The sequence below is a fragment of the Rasamsonia emersonii genome (assembly GCF_000968595.1).
Source record: "Rasamsonia emersonii CBS 393.64 chromosome Unknown ctg1118621759663, whole genome shotgun sequence".
Classification (NCBI taxonomy): Eukaryota; Fungi; Ascomycota; class Eurotiomycetes; order Eurotiales; family Trichocomaceae; genus Rasamsonia; species Rasamsonia emersonii.
The window spans coordinates 66,210-79,506 of NW_013563350.1; the positions used below are offsets into that span (position 1 = coordinate 66,210).

General features: G+C 52.0%; 4 protein-coding genes across 4 annotated transcripts; 3 read left to right on the plus strand and 1 right to left on the minus strand.

Annotated features, from left to right (window-relative positions):
* Nucleotides 1-1,391: 1,391 nt before the first annotated feature.
* Nucleotides 1,392-5,492, plus strand: T310_0068 (uncharacterized protein; the record flags this gene model as incomplete). The annotated part of the gene is made up of 7 exons (XM_013477023.1): nucleotides 1,392-1,580; nucleotides 1,634-1,687; nucleotides 1,742-2,745; nucleotides 2,961-3,116; nucleotides 3,146-3,190; nucleotides 3,340-4,542; nucleotides 4,592-5,492. The coding sequence occupies 7 exons, from the start codon at nucleotides 1,392-1,394 to the stop codon at nucleotides 5,490-5,492; spliced, it is 3,552 nt and encodes a 1,183-aa protein (XP_013332477.1).
* A 110-nt stretch (nucleotides 5,493-5,602) lies between these two features.
* T310_0069 (uncharacterized protein) lies at nucleotides 5,603-7,492 on the plus strand (the record flags this gene model as incomplete). The annotated part of the gene is made up of 2 exons (XM_013477024.1): nucleotides 5,603-6,880; nucleotides 7,034-7,492. The coding sequence occupies 2 exons, from the start codon at nucleotides 5,603-5,605 to the stop codon at nucleotides 7,490-7,492; spliced, it is 1,737 nt and encodes a 578-aa protein (XP_013332478.1).
* A 1,345-nt stretch (nucleotides 7,493-8,837) lies between these two features.
* T310_0070 (MFS transporter) lies at nucleotides 8,838-10,391 on the plus strand (the record flags this gene model as incomplete). Its single annotated transcript, XM_013477025.1, has 6 exons — nucleotides 8,838-8,879; nucleotides 8,938-9,281; nucleotides 9,337-9,678; nucleotides 9,739-9,838; nucleotides 9,891-10,327; nucleotides 10,388-10,391. 6 exons carry the CDS (start codon nucleotides 8,838-8,840, stop codon nucleotides 10,389-10,391), a joined length of 1,269 nt encoding a protein of 422 aa, XP_013332479.1.
* A 174-nt stretch (nucleotides 10,392-10,565) lies between these two features.
* T310_0071 (uncharacterized protein) lies at nucleotides 10,566-12,596 on the minus strand (the record flags this gene model as incomplete). The annotated part of the gene is made up of 4 exons (XM_013477026.1): nucleotides 10,566-10,601; nucleotides 10,712-11,555; nucleotides 11,615-12,041; nucleotides 12,095-12,596. 4 exons carry the CDS (start codon nucleotides 12,594-12,596, stop codon nucleotides 10,566-10,568), a joined length of 1,809 nt encoding a protein of 602 aa, XP_013332480.1.
* Between the last annotated feature and the right edge of the window lie 701 nt (nucleotides 12,597-13,297).

Genomic DNA, 13,297 nt, shown 5'->3' on the forward strand with positions numbered 1-13,297 from the left:
CCACAAGAAAGTGATGCACCCAACTAAGTGACACACCTAACAACACGCGATGTGTCTTCCCAAAACAACCACTAAGATGTCCACTAAATCTACAGAAAAAAGCTCTTATAAAGAGGGAAGAATATTATTAGCTATGGAAGCATTCAAAAAAGGACAATTTCTAAGTCTACAAGCTGCTATAAGCTCATATAATTTCCCTAAAGCTACTCTTTGTCGCTGACTAAAAGGCTGCACTATATAACAGGAATCTATATATATACAGCAGAAATTGAGTTCCACTAAAGAGGAATCTCTTATTTAATAGATAATATCTATGGATTAATAAGGGTTCCCTCCAAGGCCTAATGCTGTATAACAAATAGCTAATATTCTTCTTGCTGAGTAGGGTAAATTAGCTACTCCACCTACTATTAGCAAAAATTGGGTTCATAACTTTCTCAACTGCCATAGTGAGCTTAAAACTAAATATTTTTGTAAAAATAACTATTAATAAGCCTAATATAAAGAACTAAAGGTTATTCAAGAATGATTTTAGTGCAGCTGCACGAGACCAGACCCGCCGACGCAGTCGCATAACTAACTAGCTCGCACGAGAGATGAGTTGCATATAATAAGCAATTGACTAGTATAGGATTATAGAGGAAGATATCTACAACTTTGATGAGACTGGCTTTGCAATGGGGGTAATTATAACTATAAGAGTCATTACTAGGGCTGAGAATATTGGTTACCTAGAGGTAAAGGTTATATAACCATATTAGTAATAGAAAGGAAAGAATATGCTATTATAGCTGAAAAGGACAAATTATAAGGCAAAATACAGGAGAATATAGAGTCTAGGCAGTATATAAAGGAACAGAAAGATTAAGAGACAAAAGAATAAGGGGAACCAGACCATCCATGGGGGTTCTCTAAGAGTTATATGACTAGATTGTCTCTGATTAAGATGGATTAAATGAGGAAAATTGGGGACAGGGCCCTCTATGTTAATGGCTATAAGCTAAATGACTGAAAATAGCAGGGGAGGGAAGGCCATGAATGCACAAAGGCAACAAAGCTCAAAATGGCCATACTCTCAGAGGTCGAAAACAACCTCCAGTTATATCACATGACCTAGTCGGCTGGCATTAAGGCCGCAAGCATTGTGGGGGATGATGTGCAAAGGCCACGAAAAATGGCGCCAAAGACCACACATTTCGGCGTCGATTTATCAGGTAACTAGATAACTTCTATTTGTAATTTTCGTGGAACGCCTTGCTGCTATGATATCACGCAGGACGCTAAACCAAATATAGTACGCCCGCTATTCCAGAACGAACCTCCAACTCCGCAACAATCTCAGATCAACATGACATGGTCCTTTGAAACGATGTTCGCCATGACCTGACACCATGCCCATCTGCATCGAATGCTCCTATCCCGTCTCCCACCTCTACACCTCCTACAGCAAGGCCGACGATCACTCCCTCGGCAAGGGCGTCCGCTTGACCCAATGCCCGCGCTGCAAACGCTTCGCCGACAAATACGTCGAGCATGACTATGTCGTCCTCTTCATTGATCTGGTGTTGATCAAGCCACAGGTAATTCATCCTTCTAGTATCCGCAATGATGTGTCCTAAACAACCCCAAACAGGTCTACCGGCATCTGCTCTTCAATCGTCTGGGAAGAGATGACAACAAATTCGATGTGAGTTGCAATGCTATCTATCCCTGTTTATTAACATTCTGCTAACGTTACCAGCGCTCTATCATCCGTCTTGGTGTTCTGCTATTGCTGTTTGACGTGTACTTGACTTGGGCGCGCATCGAGAAATCCTCCTCCCTATCCTCCACTCCCCTTTCGACGGCCCCCATCGTCGTGCAATACCTCTTCTTTCTGACGCTCAATGGACTGGCAACGTTGGCGCACCATCTGACGGTGCGCTTGCTGGCCTCCATCCTGGTCCCCCGACCGGCCCAGTCTCCTGCGACGGGAGATGCATCCACTGAAACCGGTCCGTCCACCCCTTCGACGCCTGTGGCATCGACCTCGAATCACAATACCGCAACACCGTCGGTTGCGACAAACTCGACTTCCAGCGATATCCAGCAGCGACAACCTCCTCCGGTTCCTGGAAACAACAACACTCCTTCCCCGTCCTGCCCCCCCAGCAACACCCCTCCTTTGGGCCCGGGTCAGGGACCTCTGCGCCGGGCATCGACTGCTCCGACTCAAGTTCAACCGCTTCCGCCTCCGTCGCCTGCTAGTCCCAATGCGATCAGCACCGCTCTCTTCGTCAGCAGCTGCCCCAAACTCTTTCCAATTCTTCTGGTGATATGGGGTTCCAAGGAGAGTGAAGTCCCAGAGGGAGGCAGTTCGATGGCCGACAGCCCTGCGGCTACGATGTTGCACAAAACCATGACTGCTACTGCCGTTTCTTCGCTGTCGACATCTCCCACATCCGCTGTGTCGTCGTTGCCAACTGCTCTCGCGACCGCCGCAAGCAGTGCAGCGACCGCTACAGCAACCGCATCATCCGTCCCGACTTTCTCACTCAGTCAACTTTTCTCTTTTGCCTCCGCCAGCTTTAACGTTGACTCTATACCCTCATTCCTATCTCTTGGCGCGGCCAACACCAATCTGGTGCTGTTGAACAATATCGAGGCGTTGTATATCCTCCTCGACTGTGGCTATCTGCGCGCTGTTGCGCTGGCCGTTGCGGGCCAGGCAGCGCGATGGGGGGTAGAGAAGCTGATCCTGGGATTGTTTGGAATTGGTTAACCTGCTTGTTATGAGGGATGAACTGATAATCATAATGTCATGTATGTATATAAGCATGAGAATGGACATAATTGTAATTCACTTGGGTAATTGGCATAGCGGCGAGAAGCACCAACCCGATCTGGCAAACCCCGGATTGCTAAACTAGATGCGGGGCCCCGGTCACTACCTAGGTAAACAGCGGTGCATGTAATTATAGAAATCTCCCGTCTGGCTTGTTTGATTCTCATTTACCCAGGTCTTTCTTCGTGTATGACCAAAGCCTACTTCTGGCCATGGCATCAGTTCCCGATACTGCGCCTGGTGGAATTACTCTCCCAGGAGGCATACAGTTGCAACAATCCGCGCAAGTCTGGTAATTTACTTGTTGCCTTACATACGCAGCTTCAATGCTGAGAAATATTTGGTCAACAGTGATCGCTGCAGACAGTATGAAAGATTCCAGCCAAGAGACCTTTGCCGTGTCCACTGACACGCTTTATCCGCAGGCGACGCGTCAAGTGTGATGGACGTCGTCCAAAGGTATACCGTCGTTTCATTCTGCTCATTTACATACTCTGCTTACTGAGTCGCACAAGTGCGGCAAGTGTGCTGCAGCAAATGTGGATTGCCTTGTCTCGGTTCGACTGCAACGGAGAACAAAACCTCGAGGGTAAGAGAGGCTGTAGTCAAGCCAGCGAGGGTACAGCAGCTTACTGCGGCTGCAGCTACGTCGAGCCAACTCAGGAAATCATTGCAGCTCTCAGTCAAAAAGTGGAAAGTCTACAAGAAGAGCTACGAGCTTCTCAGGAACGCGAGGAACAGCTGCGAACAGAGTTGCGAAATGCCAGAGAGGCAGAGCATTCGCAGCACGTACGAGTGCCGGCAACTGTGCAGGTTCCATGTCCACCGTACGCAGATCCAGATCCCGGGGGAAAGTCCACGCATACCTTGCCACAAAACCTCGTTCGCACAAGTCAAGAGTCTCTGGGCCCGCTTCTGGGACATGTAGGGCGTCTCGTCCAGGACGCATGCGGTGTTGGTCGCTTTGCTGGTGCTCCAACTGGCGCTCATTTCGTCCTCTCTGTCCAGGAACAGTTCCAGGAGACCTTTTCCTCAAACATGGATTTTCCAGAGTGGATGTTCCGGCTGCATCTATTACCGCCGTTCGATGCGTGTAGAGTGGGTTTGAGGTCGTCAAAGTGTATTCAAGTCCCTGCTGTTCAGAACTTTTGGCCTGCGGCTGGTTCGGACCAGATCGACGGCTCTTTTATTTTGGCCAATCCTCGGGACCATTATCATGCGCAAGCAGAGGCATACTTTCAAACCTGGGGTCGATTCTATCCGATCCTGTCCGTCAACCAGTTTTACGACAGCTTAAACCGCATCCTGAGTTTGGTGCAGGATGGAAAGCCCCTGTGCGATGCTGACATACCCTTTCTTTTTCAGCTGTATGCAGTCATCACTCTAAATGTGATTACAAATGAGAAAATGAGAAGCTCGCGTGCGCGCAGAGGCGATATGCCCAGTCCAAATGCCGGTGTCCAGTACCAAGAACTTCTATGTCATCTCTCGTCCATGGTTTCTGCACGGGGAGATCTGACGTGTCTCCAAGGCCTTGTTCTTTACCTTCTATGTCTTCAGCTGATATCGCACCACTCGTTAGCCGTTCAGACAAATGGGATGGTTGTGAAGCTCGCGCAGTCGCTGGGATTGCATCGCCATTCGAGACGGTTTAAGCATTCTCCCAGTGAATCCGACCTGCGGAGGAGAATATGGTGGTGTGTTTTCATATTGGACGTGTAAGTGCAATACCTTGAGTCGCTGTGGCTATGATAACACTAGTGGCAGATACACCAGCATGTACCATGGGCTTCCAAGGTCTATCAAAAGTGCCGACGTTGACGTTGATCTCACTATGGATGTCGATTTCCATGATATCTCTATCCAGCATCTTCCATCCCCTCTTACGGGCGAGATGACCAATTCCGGCTGGTTCCTTCACCACATCCAAATCGCTCAGATTCTGTCCCGTTGCCTCGATCAGCTATATACAACGACTCAGAGGAGAGGCGGCGTCGAAAAGATCGCCCAGCTGGAGTCTGAACTCCAACTGTGGAAGAGGAATCTGCCGCCTGAGTCTCTCAACGTGCTCGACGACCACGCTCCACTGTACACCGTGTTCAAGGACGACCCCCTTGATGCAAGTGGCCTGCAACCTGGACAGAGTTTCATTTCCGCCTGGCTGCTTCTGCTAGGGGAACTGACGACCCTCCTGATTCACCGCTGCGCTCTGACCTTTGATCGTACGGAACCGCAGTTTATGACCAGTCTGCGATCGTCCACCGTCGCAGCGACAAGGATCCTTCGCATTCTTCATCGCGCGAGGGAGATCCCTCTCATATTCTGGCTGTGGCCTTTGGGCCTGCATGTCATTGCGCAGAGCGCGCTCCTCGTGTTGTACGCGTGCTGGCTGGACATTCGCCCACCGAGCATCGGATCCGAGCTAATGGCTCCTCCTGCACCACGCACAGAACTGACTCGTATTTCAGGTCTCGATCCCAGGACCACGGCTCTCGAGACCTTGATTCGCACCACCTGTGACATCTTGGCACTCCACTCCGCGACTGAGCTGAGCAGAAACCGACCGGAGCAGGAAGGCCTGGCGAGGGATAACTATTCTGCACAAACAGCAGAATTTCTTCAATATCTCTTACGCAGGACGCTTGAAATGAAGGGAACTTATTCATAGTGGATTCACTTAATAGGATTGCTGGTGTTGAAAACCGTTGGAAATGATATTATTTCTATACCTAACTCTATAAGTATGCTCTCTATGACGTGAAATCTTCCCCATGCAACATGACGAGCTTAAATAGCGATACACACGAGTCGCAATGTTTCAATCGCAAAATTGGTCACAGGGTCCAAATCCAGGAAGTATATGTATGCTATTCTGTGGTATACAGGCCTTGTATATTACTGATCAACGATGAATCCATCCCGGTGAGGACGCATAGTAATCGGCTGGATCAGCGGCGGTCGTATCTCCTGGGCGTTCTCCAGCAGATTGACACCGAGCCCCGGACCAGATGGTATATCAACGAAGCCGTCCTTCGGCAACGGGACGTGGTCGACGATGTCGCTCCCGAGATGGGTGGTGGTGGATTCAAAAACGCCCTTCTCGAACCCGGTCGAATACTCCTGGATGGCAAAGTTAGGGATGGCTGCAGCAACCTGGAGACACGCCGCAAGGCCGATCGGGGAAAGCGGGTTGTGAGGCACGACTTGGACGTTGTGCGCCTCGGCCAGGGCGGCGACTTTTTTCGCACCGGTGATCCCGCCGCAGAGGGCGACGTCGACGCGCACGAATTCGAGCGCGTTGCGGGAAAGAAGCGCCTGGAACTCGTATATCGTGCAGAATCGCTCGCCCGTGCCGATGGGGACCGAGATTCGATCCGCAACCCGGGCCATGGCGTCGGCGCTCTCCGGGCGGATGGGATCCTCGACGAACATGGGGCAGGTATCGGCGATGCCATTGCAGAAGGTGATTGCCTCGGCGGGGGTCAAGCGGCGGTGGAGCTCGATGAGCAGATCGACCTCGTCGCCCACGATGGCGCGGATCTTTCGCACGTTCTCGATGGCATCCTGCATCTTCTGGATGTGCGTCTTGAAGTAGATCTTGTCGTTGCCCTCGTCGAGGAAGGGGTTGATGTGGCCAAACGCCGTGAACCCGAGGTCTTTCTTCCGCTTGCATTCTTCGAGCACCTTTTCGATCGTCTTCTCGTAGACGTGGCCGTAGACGCGGGCTTTGGTCCGACATGCGCCCCCGAGCAGCTCGTAGATGGGCACGCCAAGCGCCTTGCCCTTGATGTCCCAGAGAGCGATGTCGATGGCAGAGATGGCGGCGTTGATGGCCTGGCCCTGGAAGTAGCTGAACCGGTGCATCACGTTCCAGTGGTGCTCGATGTCGAAGGCCCTCTTGCCGACCAAATACTCGGCGAAGCGTTCGATGGCAGCGCCGGCGGCGGCGATGTGGCCCCAGTTGCCTGCCTCGCCATAACCGACGATGCCCTGGTCGGTCTCGACGCGGGCGAACATGAACTGCCCGACGTGGAGGGCCTTGACGGATTTGATGATGTGCGGTGCCATGGTCTGACAAGTTAGCTGAGAAGTCGACGTCTGATGAGGGACAGTACCTTTACTGCAGAATAGAAACGCTTTGAGATGTCGCTCAGCAGATAGCAGCGACCACATCTACGGATGGAATTCGAATTTATATGAACTGTCCAGGGCAAAGACCATATCCGAGTCTCCTCATCGGCGCATTCTAGCGCCGTGATCCAGATAATTCAGCCCCATCAGCTATTATCTAGCACCGTCTCGTCTCGTCTGAGATGCTCCGATAACGGTGACTCAGTGGGCACAGCAAGATCAAGCTGGAAGGAGTACTCCATCCAGACCGGAGACCTCTCCGAGCAATGTACGGAGTATCGATACTATGCTATCATCATTGGAGGCGTTGATCGCTGCCCCAGCAGCCGGAATAGCGTTTTCTCCCGAGCGCCGGCGAGAGCTTTCCCCGCAGACGGGATAAGCCTCTATTCCGTCGAGTCGGACTCGCAAGTGCAACTGAGTCCTGACGCACCGGTGCATCATCTCCGCAAATCAGCAATAATGCGTCTAGCGTCCGTCCTGCCGTGGGGCCCGGCAATCTGCATCCGAAAGCTAAGGTTGTCAGGAGTTGTATAGAGTATACCGAGTATACGTACGGAGTACGGAGCACACAGTACGGAGTACATGGAGTACTCTACTCCACGGGAGAACCCCATATTGTCAAATCAAGCTGTTTGCCCCGTATTCCGTACGGAGTACACGGAGCCCTTACCGAAGAGTGGATCTTTTTCACAACACAAAAAGGCGGGGAAAAGCAAACGTTTACTCCGGAGTACGGAGTAGAACGGTTTTATGCGGGGGCGTTGTTATGGCCAATCAATCCGGGGGCGGATTCTTGCTGCTTTTAGGCGTATTACCTACGTACATACGGAGTATGGGCTATATACATTTTCCTGTACGGAGTAATCTATTACTTTACAGATTTAAAGAGTGGAAATACATGTCCTCCATTTGTATTAAATTCTAGATAATTCATACAGTGACATGTTACTCTCAGACTCGATCCTGTATGTACTGAACAGTTCAGTACCATCAAGATATAGGTAGCTTGACGAACGCTGACGACTAAAAAAGCAAGAAATATCTCCCTTTTCTGGAGTAGTGTATGCAGGTAGCTAGGTAGCAACCTACATACCTCCCTAGGCAGGTAGCAGGGGTCTGGGGTTAGTTCGATACTCTGTCGGTAGCCTGAAGAGTTAAGTTCCTATTCCTAACTAATTAGTATGCTGCTAACTAAGTAGATAACCTACTTAGCCATAGGTAGCTCTGGCCTCAGCCTTGCCTATAATAGGTCCTAAGCTTGCAATGACGGTATATAATTAATTGTTCTAAGTCACTGTACATACATGTACAGAGTATGGTTCATTAATATTTCACTTCGCTCACATCACCTGGTTTCAATTTCTATTCTTTATTCTTTAAATTTCACCTCTCCTAGTCTAGCTGTCTCGTAGGGTATTATTTTCTAGACAGCCTTCTTCTACCTACAGATTCTTCGGGAACAGCTCTACTTTCTTGCCTCGCAAAATAAAAGAAAAACCGCAATAACAATCTCTCTCTACCAAAAATAAAAGCCCAGCACCATGACAATAGCCAAACAATCCCCACTCGACACAGGAGATCTCAAAACCTCAGGCCTCCAACTCGAACACATCTCCTCCAAAGCCGACTTCGTCGCCTCCTTCCCCGCGAGCGCGAAACAGAAGACCTTACGTAAGATCGATGTTCGACTTTTGCCCGTCCTCACTTTTCTCTACGTCCTGTCGTATCTGGATCGGTCGAATATTGCGAATGCGGAGATCGAGGTTGATACTTACCCACTTTCTTAATAATATATATATAAGCTGCTGCTGATGCTGATGATGGTGGTGATTGCTGCAGGGTTTACTCCCCGACCTCGGGATGAGTGGTATTCAGTACAATGTCGCTACGTCGTTGTTTTTCGTTACGTATATCATTTTCGGTAGGTCGGACAATCCAAAGTTTCTTTCTTTCTTGGGGTATGTATCTGGCTAATCTAGCTGACGGCAGAAATCCCAAGCAACTACGTCCTGGAGCGCTACTTCACGCATCGCCCCTCCCTCTGGGTCGGTACTATCACTTTCTTCTGGGGCGTGCTGATGACGCTGCACGGTGTTGTCCATAACTTTGGCAGTCTGCTCACGCTGCGCCTGCTGATGGGCGCCTTTGAGGCTGGCTTCTTCCCTGCTGCTGTCCTGATTATGAATAAATGGTATCTCAAGTTCGAGCTCTCGGCGCGTGTGGCTATCTACTACGCTGGGGCTGCCATTTCGGGCGCCTTCTCGGGCCTGTTGGCCTATGCGCTTGCGAAGATGGATGGTATCGCTGGGGTTGCGGGATGGAGGTATATCCAAAAGTCTCGAGGAGCAAAGAAAAACTGTTCGTCTAATGTCAGACAGATGGATCTTCATCATCGAAGGCATCATCACCGCCGTCTTCGGCCTTCTCGTCCTGGTCATCCTGATCGACACGCCCGAACGACCCAATCGATGGCTGACGGCCGACGAAAGACGGTACTGCGAGCTGCGTCTGAAGGTCGAGCAATCCGCCCAGACCCAGAATGACAATTGGGGCCAGCAGCGCTTCACCTGGCGCGCCCTGTGGGACATCTTCACCGACTGGCAGTTCTACCCCATGGCCTTTGTCTTCTGGTCCAATACGGTGACTGGGTACGGGCTGAAGTTCACCATGCCGCAGATCATCCAGAATATGGGGTTTAGCTCGAGTAATGCGCAGTTGATGTATGTCAGCATCTGCATATATGTGTGTTTTTGTGTGTGAAGGAAGAACTGACGAGTTAGGACGATCCCCCCGTACTGCTGCGGCGCTATCAGCGCATACGTGTTTGGTCGTTTGTCGGACAAGTTTAGACGAAGGTCCTACTTTCTGCTCATTCCGCAGGTGCGCATGAAATCGATCCTTCCTGACGGTATATATACTGACTGCTCGACAGACCTGCCTCGTAATCGCCTTCGCCATCCTCGCCCCCCTAGCCCCCAAAATTAAATCCCACGTCGGCGTCTGCTTCTTCGCCGTCATCCTAGCCTGCATCGGGCTGTACCCAATCCAGCCAGGCTCCAGCTCATGGATCGCCAACAACCTCGCCGGCCGCGTACGGCGCGCCATCGGGCTGGCCTACGCCTTCTCGCTCACCAACGTCGGCTCCGTCGGGGGTTCATACATCTACATCGCGTCCGAGGCGCCGTCGTACCCGACGGGCTTTGGATGCTCGCTCGCGTTTTCCGTCGCGGGCATCATTGCCGTCATTGTCCTGGACTTGAACTACAGCCGGCTGAATCGCAAGCGGAGCAGGATGTCCGAGGAGGAGATTCGTAGGAAGTATTCGGATGAGCAGCTGGCGAGTATGGGCGATAAGTCGCCTTTGTTTAGGTATGTTGTGTAGGCAGCCAGCCGGAATAATGTTATGTCGTATGTCTATAAAGGTTGTAGATAGGAGAATAAAGATGTGTGGTTCTTCAGCAGTACTCATTACTCAATCTAAGATATGAGAACTAGGTTGGAGAATAATAACAAGTACGTTAGTTAGTATAGCATAGCATAGCATATCCGAGGTATTCTTCACAATCAGATTTCAGATTTTAATACAATTATACAGTATAGATAGTACTTACATCAATACAGGACAATTAATTAGTCTATCTATCTATCAGTGCATCATAGACAAACTGCATGCAGATAAAAAAAATTACAAAATAATACATCTACCCAAATCATAAAAGCCTCAACCTCGCTTCGCTCGGGTTATACACGCACCAGCGTCTCCCGCAACCCTCGCAACGTCACGCTGCTCGCCTGCCCGTTCTCGTCCAGACTAAACACGACCTCTTCCAGCCCGTTCAGCCCGTAGATCGTGTTGTCGATCGTCGACCAGCTCAGACAGCTCCCCTGCGGGAAGAACAGCTGCGCGTCCTCGGCCGCGGCCTCGGACTCCGACGAGACAGTGTCGAAGACGGCGCGCCATGCCCACGTCTTGCCGGACCGCAGGTTCGTTGGGTACAGTCTGATTCCCACTCCTGGGGCAGGGCTCGGGCTGGCTGGCGGCGTCCCCGCTGGAGAGGATATCACGGGCCAGTTCTGCGCCATGCTCTGGCCGTGAGTGTACCAGTGGGACACTTTTAGGCCGGGGCCGTCGGCGTCGACAGAGATAGTGATCCTCGTATTGTTATTATTATTGCTGCCCTTCAGCTGATACTGGCCCGCAAACGTGCGGTTGGCTTCGTCCTTGCCGGCCTGCTCGATCGCCGGGAGCAGCGCGTGGAAGATCTGCGTCAGGCCGCCGTAGACGATCGAGTACGACGCGCTCGGCCCCGCGGACAGAAAGCTGACCACGAGGTCGTAGTCAGGAATCAGGACCAGGATCCCCACGTACTCGCCTATCTCGCCGCTCTTGGTGTAGAAGTCGATCGTGCGGTTGTCCGCCGTCAGGCTCACGCCGCGGGCGATCTCCCACGGCGCGCCGACAGACACGCCCAGCGAGGAGGTGTGCGTGAGCGGCTTCAGCCAGCGACGCGTCTGCACGGGGGGCAACAGTCGCGAACCGAGGATGGCGGACCCCAGGGCGAGGAGGTCGCTGGTACTGGCATAGAAGCCACCGGAGCTGCACTCGTCAGAGTCGTCAGAATGGTTTCTTTTTTTCTAGGCTTAATGTAGACATACGAATTCTCAATCCCCAGATCAGATCCAAACCAGCTCGCCTCGACGACATTCCTGTCCGTCGGCGTGGAAATGCTCGTGCGGGTCAGGTTGAGCGGCGCCAAAATGGCCTCGCTGACGAACTGCTCGTACGTCTGGCCGGTGACGGACTCGACGACGAGGCCCAGAATGGCGAACCCGATGTTGGAATAGACGGGCGTCGTCCAGGGCGCGTAGACGGGGCGGCGGCGGCCGAATTTGGTGAAGAAGGCTGTCAATTGGCATGAGCCAGCGGTCAGAGAGTACAGTACGAGCGAGATCAAATGCTTACTCTGCCAGGTGCAGCCAGCCTGGTCTGGCTCTCCTCCGCAGCCCGAGACCTCGCTCGCGTTGAGGACGGGCAGGCCGTACTTGGTCCAGTCGCCGGGTTCATTGCCCACGTCGAAGCCAACTGTGTCTGTCAGCAGGTGCACAATGGCCACAATTAACGAGTGATGCTCTTACAGTTCGCTGGAACCCCCGCCAGATGCGACGCGAGCGCCTCGACGGTGACCTCATCCCAGTCGACCTGGCTGCCGGACAGCTGGCGCAGCTGCGGGACGTACGTGGTGACGGGGGCGGTCCATTGCACCCTGTCGGCCAGCAGCTGCAGCGCGAGCACGGTGTAGACCTTGGAGATGCTGCCGACGCGGTACACGGTGTTGCGGTCGACGTTGCCGGTGCCATTGGGGCTGCGCTGCGGCGGCGTCCAGTGCAGATCGAGCAGCGGCGCGTCCTCGTGGATGGAGGCGACGCCGACGGAGATGGCCGTGTCGTTGAGCCCGGCCGTCAGGTTGTGGAATGCAGCTGAGATGGCTGCCACGGCCGTCTGGACAGCCTCGTTCTGCAACGGCTGGGCTGGAGCGGGCAGGACGGGGCCGAGAGGAGGACAGTGGGCGTACGATGGGATCTGGAAGGCATAGCTGGTCGAGAGGAGCGCCGCGGACGCGGCGAGAAGGAGACGCATGGTGTTGAAGTTGACTCGATTGCACGGTATATTCTGTCTTCTCTGAACAGACAGGGCTGCAGGATGAGCTCTCTATATACACCTCAATCCAAGGCATCAAATTACATCGTCAGGAGTATAATCGTGGCGGAGCTTGGGTGTTTGCGTCGATCCTCGCCTGATGCGATCTAACAACCAACATCAATTTTTCCATTTTTGGCAATCTGGAGAATCAGCCCCCAATGTCCTCTCGTGCACAGAGCGCCACGTGCCCAGTGCTTGGCTGTGCAAGGCTACCCATCGCAGGGCCAGACAGCCCAACAGTTAGAAAAGAGCTTGAACATATTAATCCATCGCGAGTGAATCCGGTTGGTTGGTTGTGTTTTGTGCTATTGCTGACTTGGAGGTAAGCATAGCCACAGCTGTGTACTGTACAGTACAATAGCAATGCCTGAACTCAGCCCTGCAACTGCCGAAACCAATTCTAATTTTAGCTGAAGACCATCAAAATTACTGTCAAGCTTCTGAGAGCATTATACTAGATTAGATTATCATGTCCTCAGAAAACAAGCTTCTGACTCGCACTTTAAAAAGAGAAACAGTAACAGAACAGTAACCAACAGTACTAAACCCCGAAGGATCTTGCCCTTGCTAGTCACGCCAACAGACAAAGCTATTACACCGCAATTATTTAATTACGACGCAGCAGGATTAAATACTAA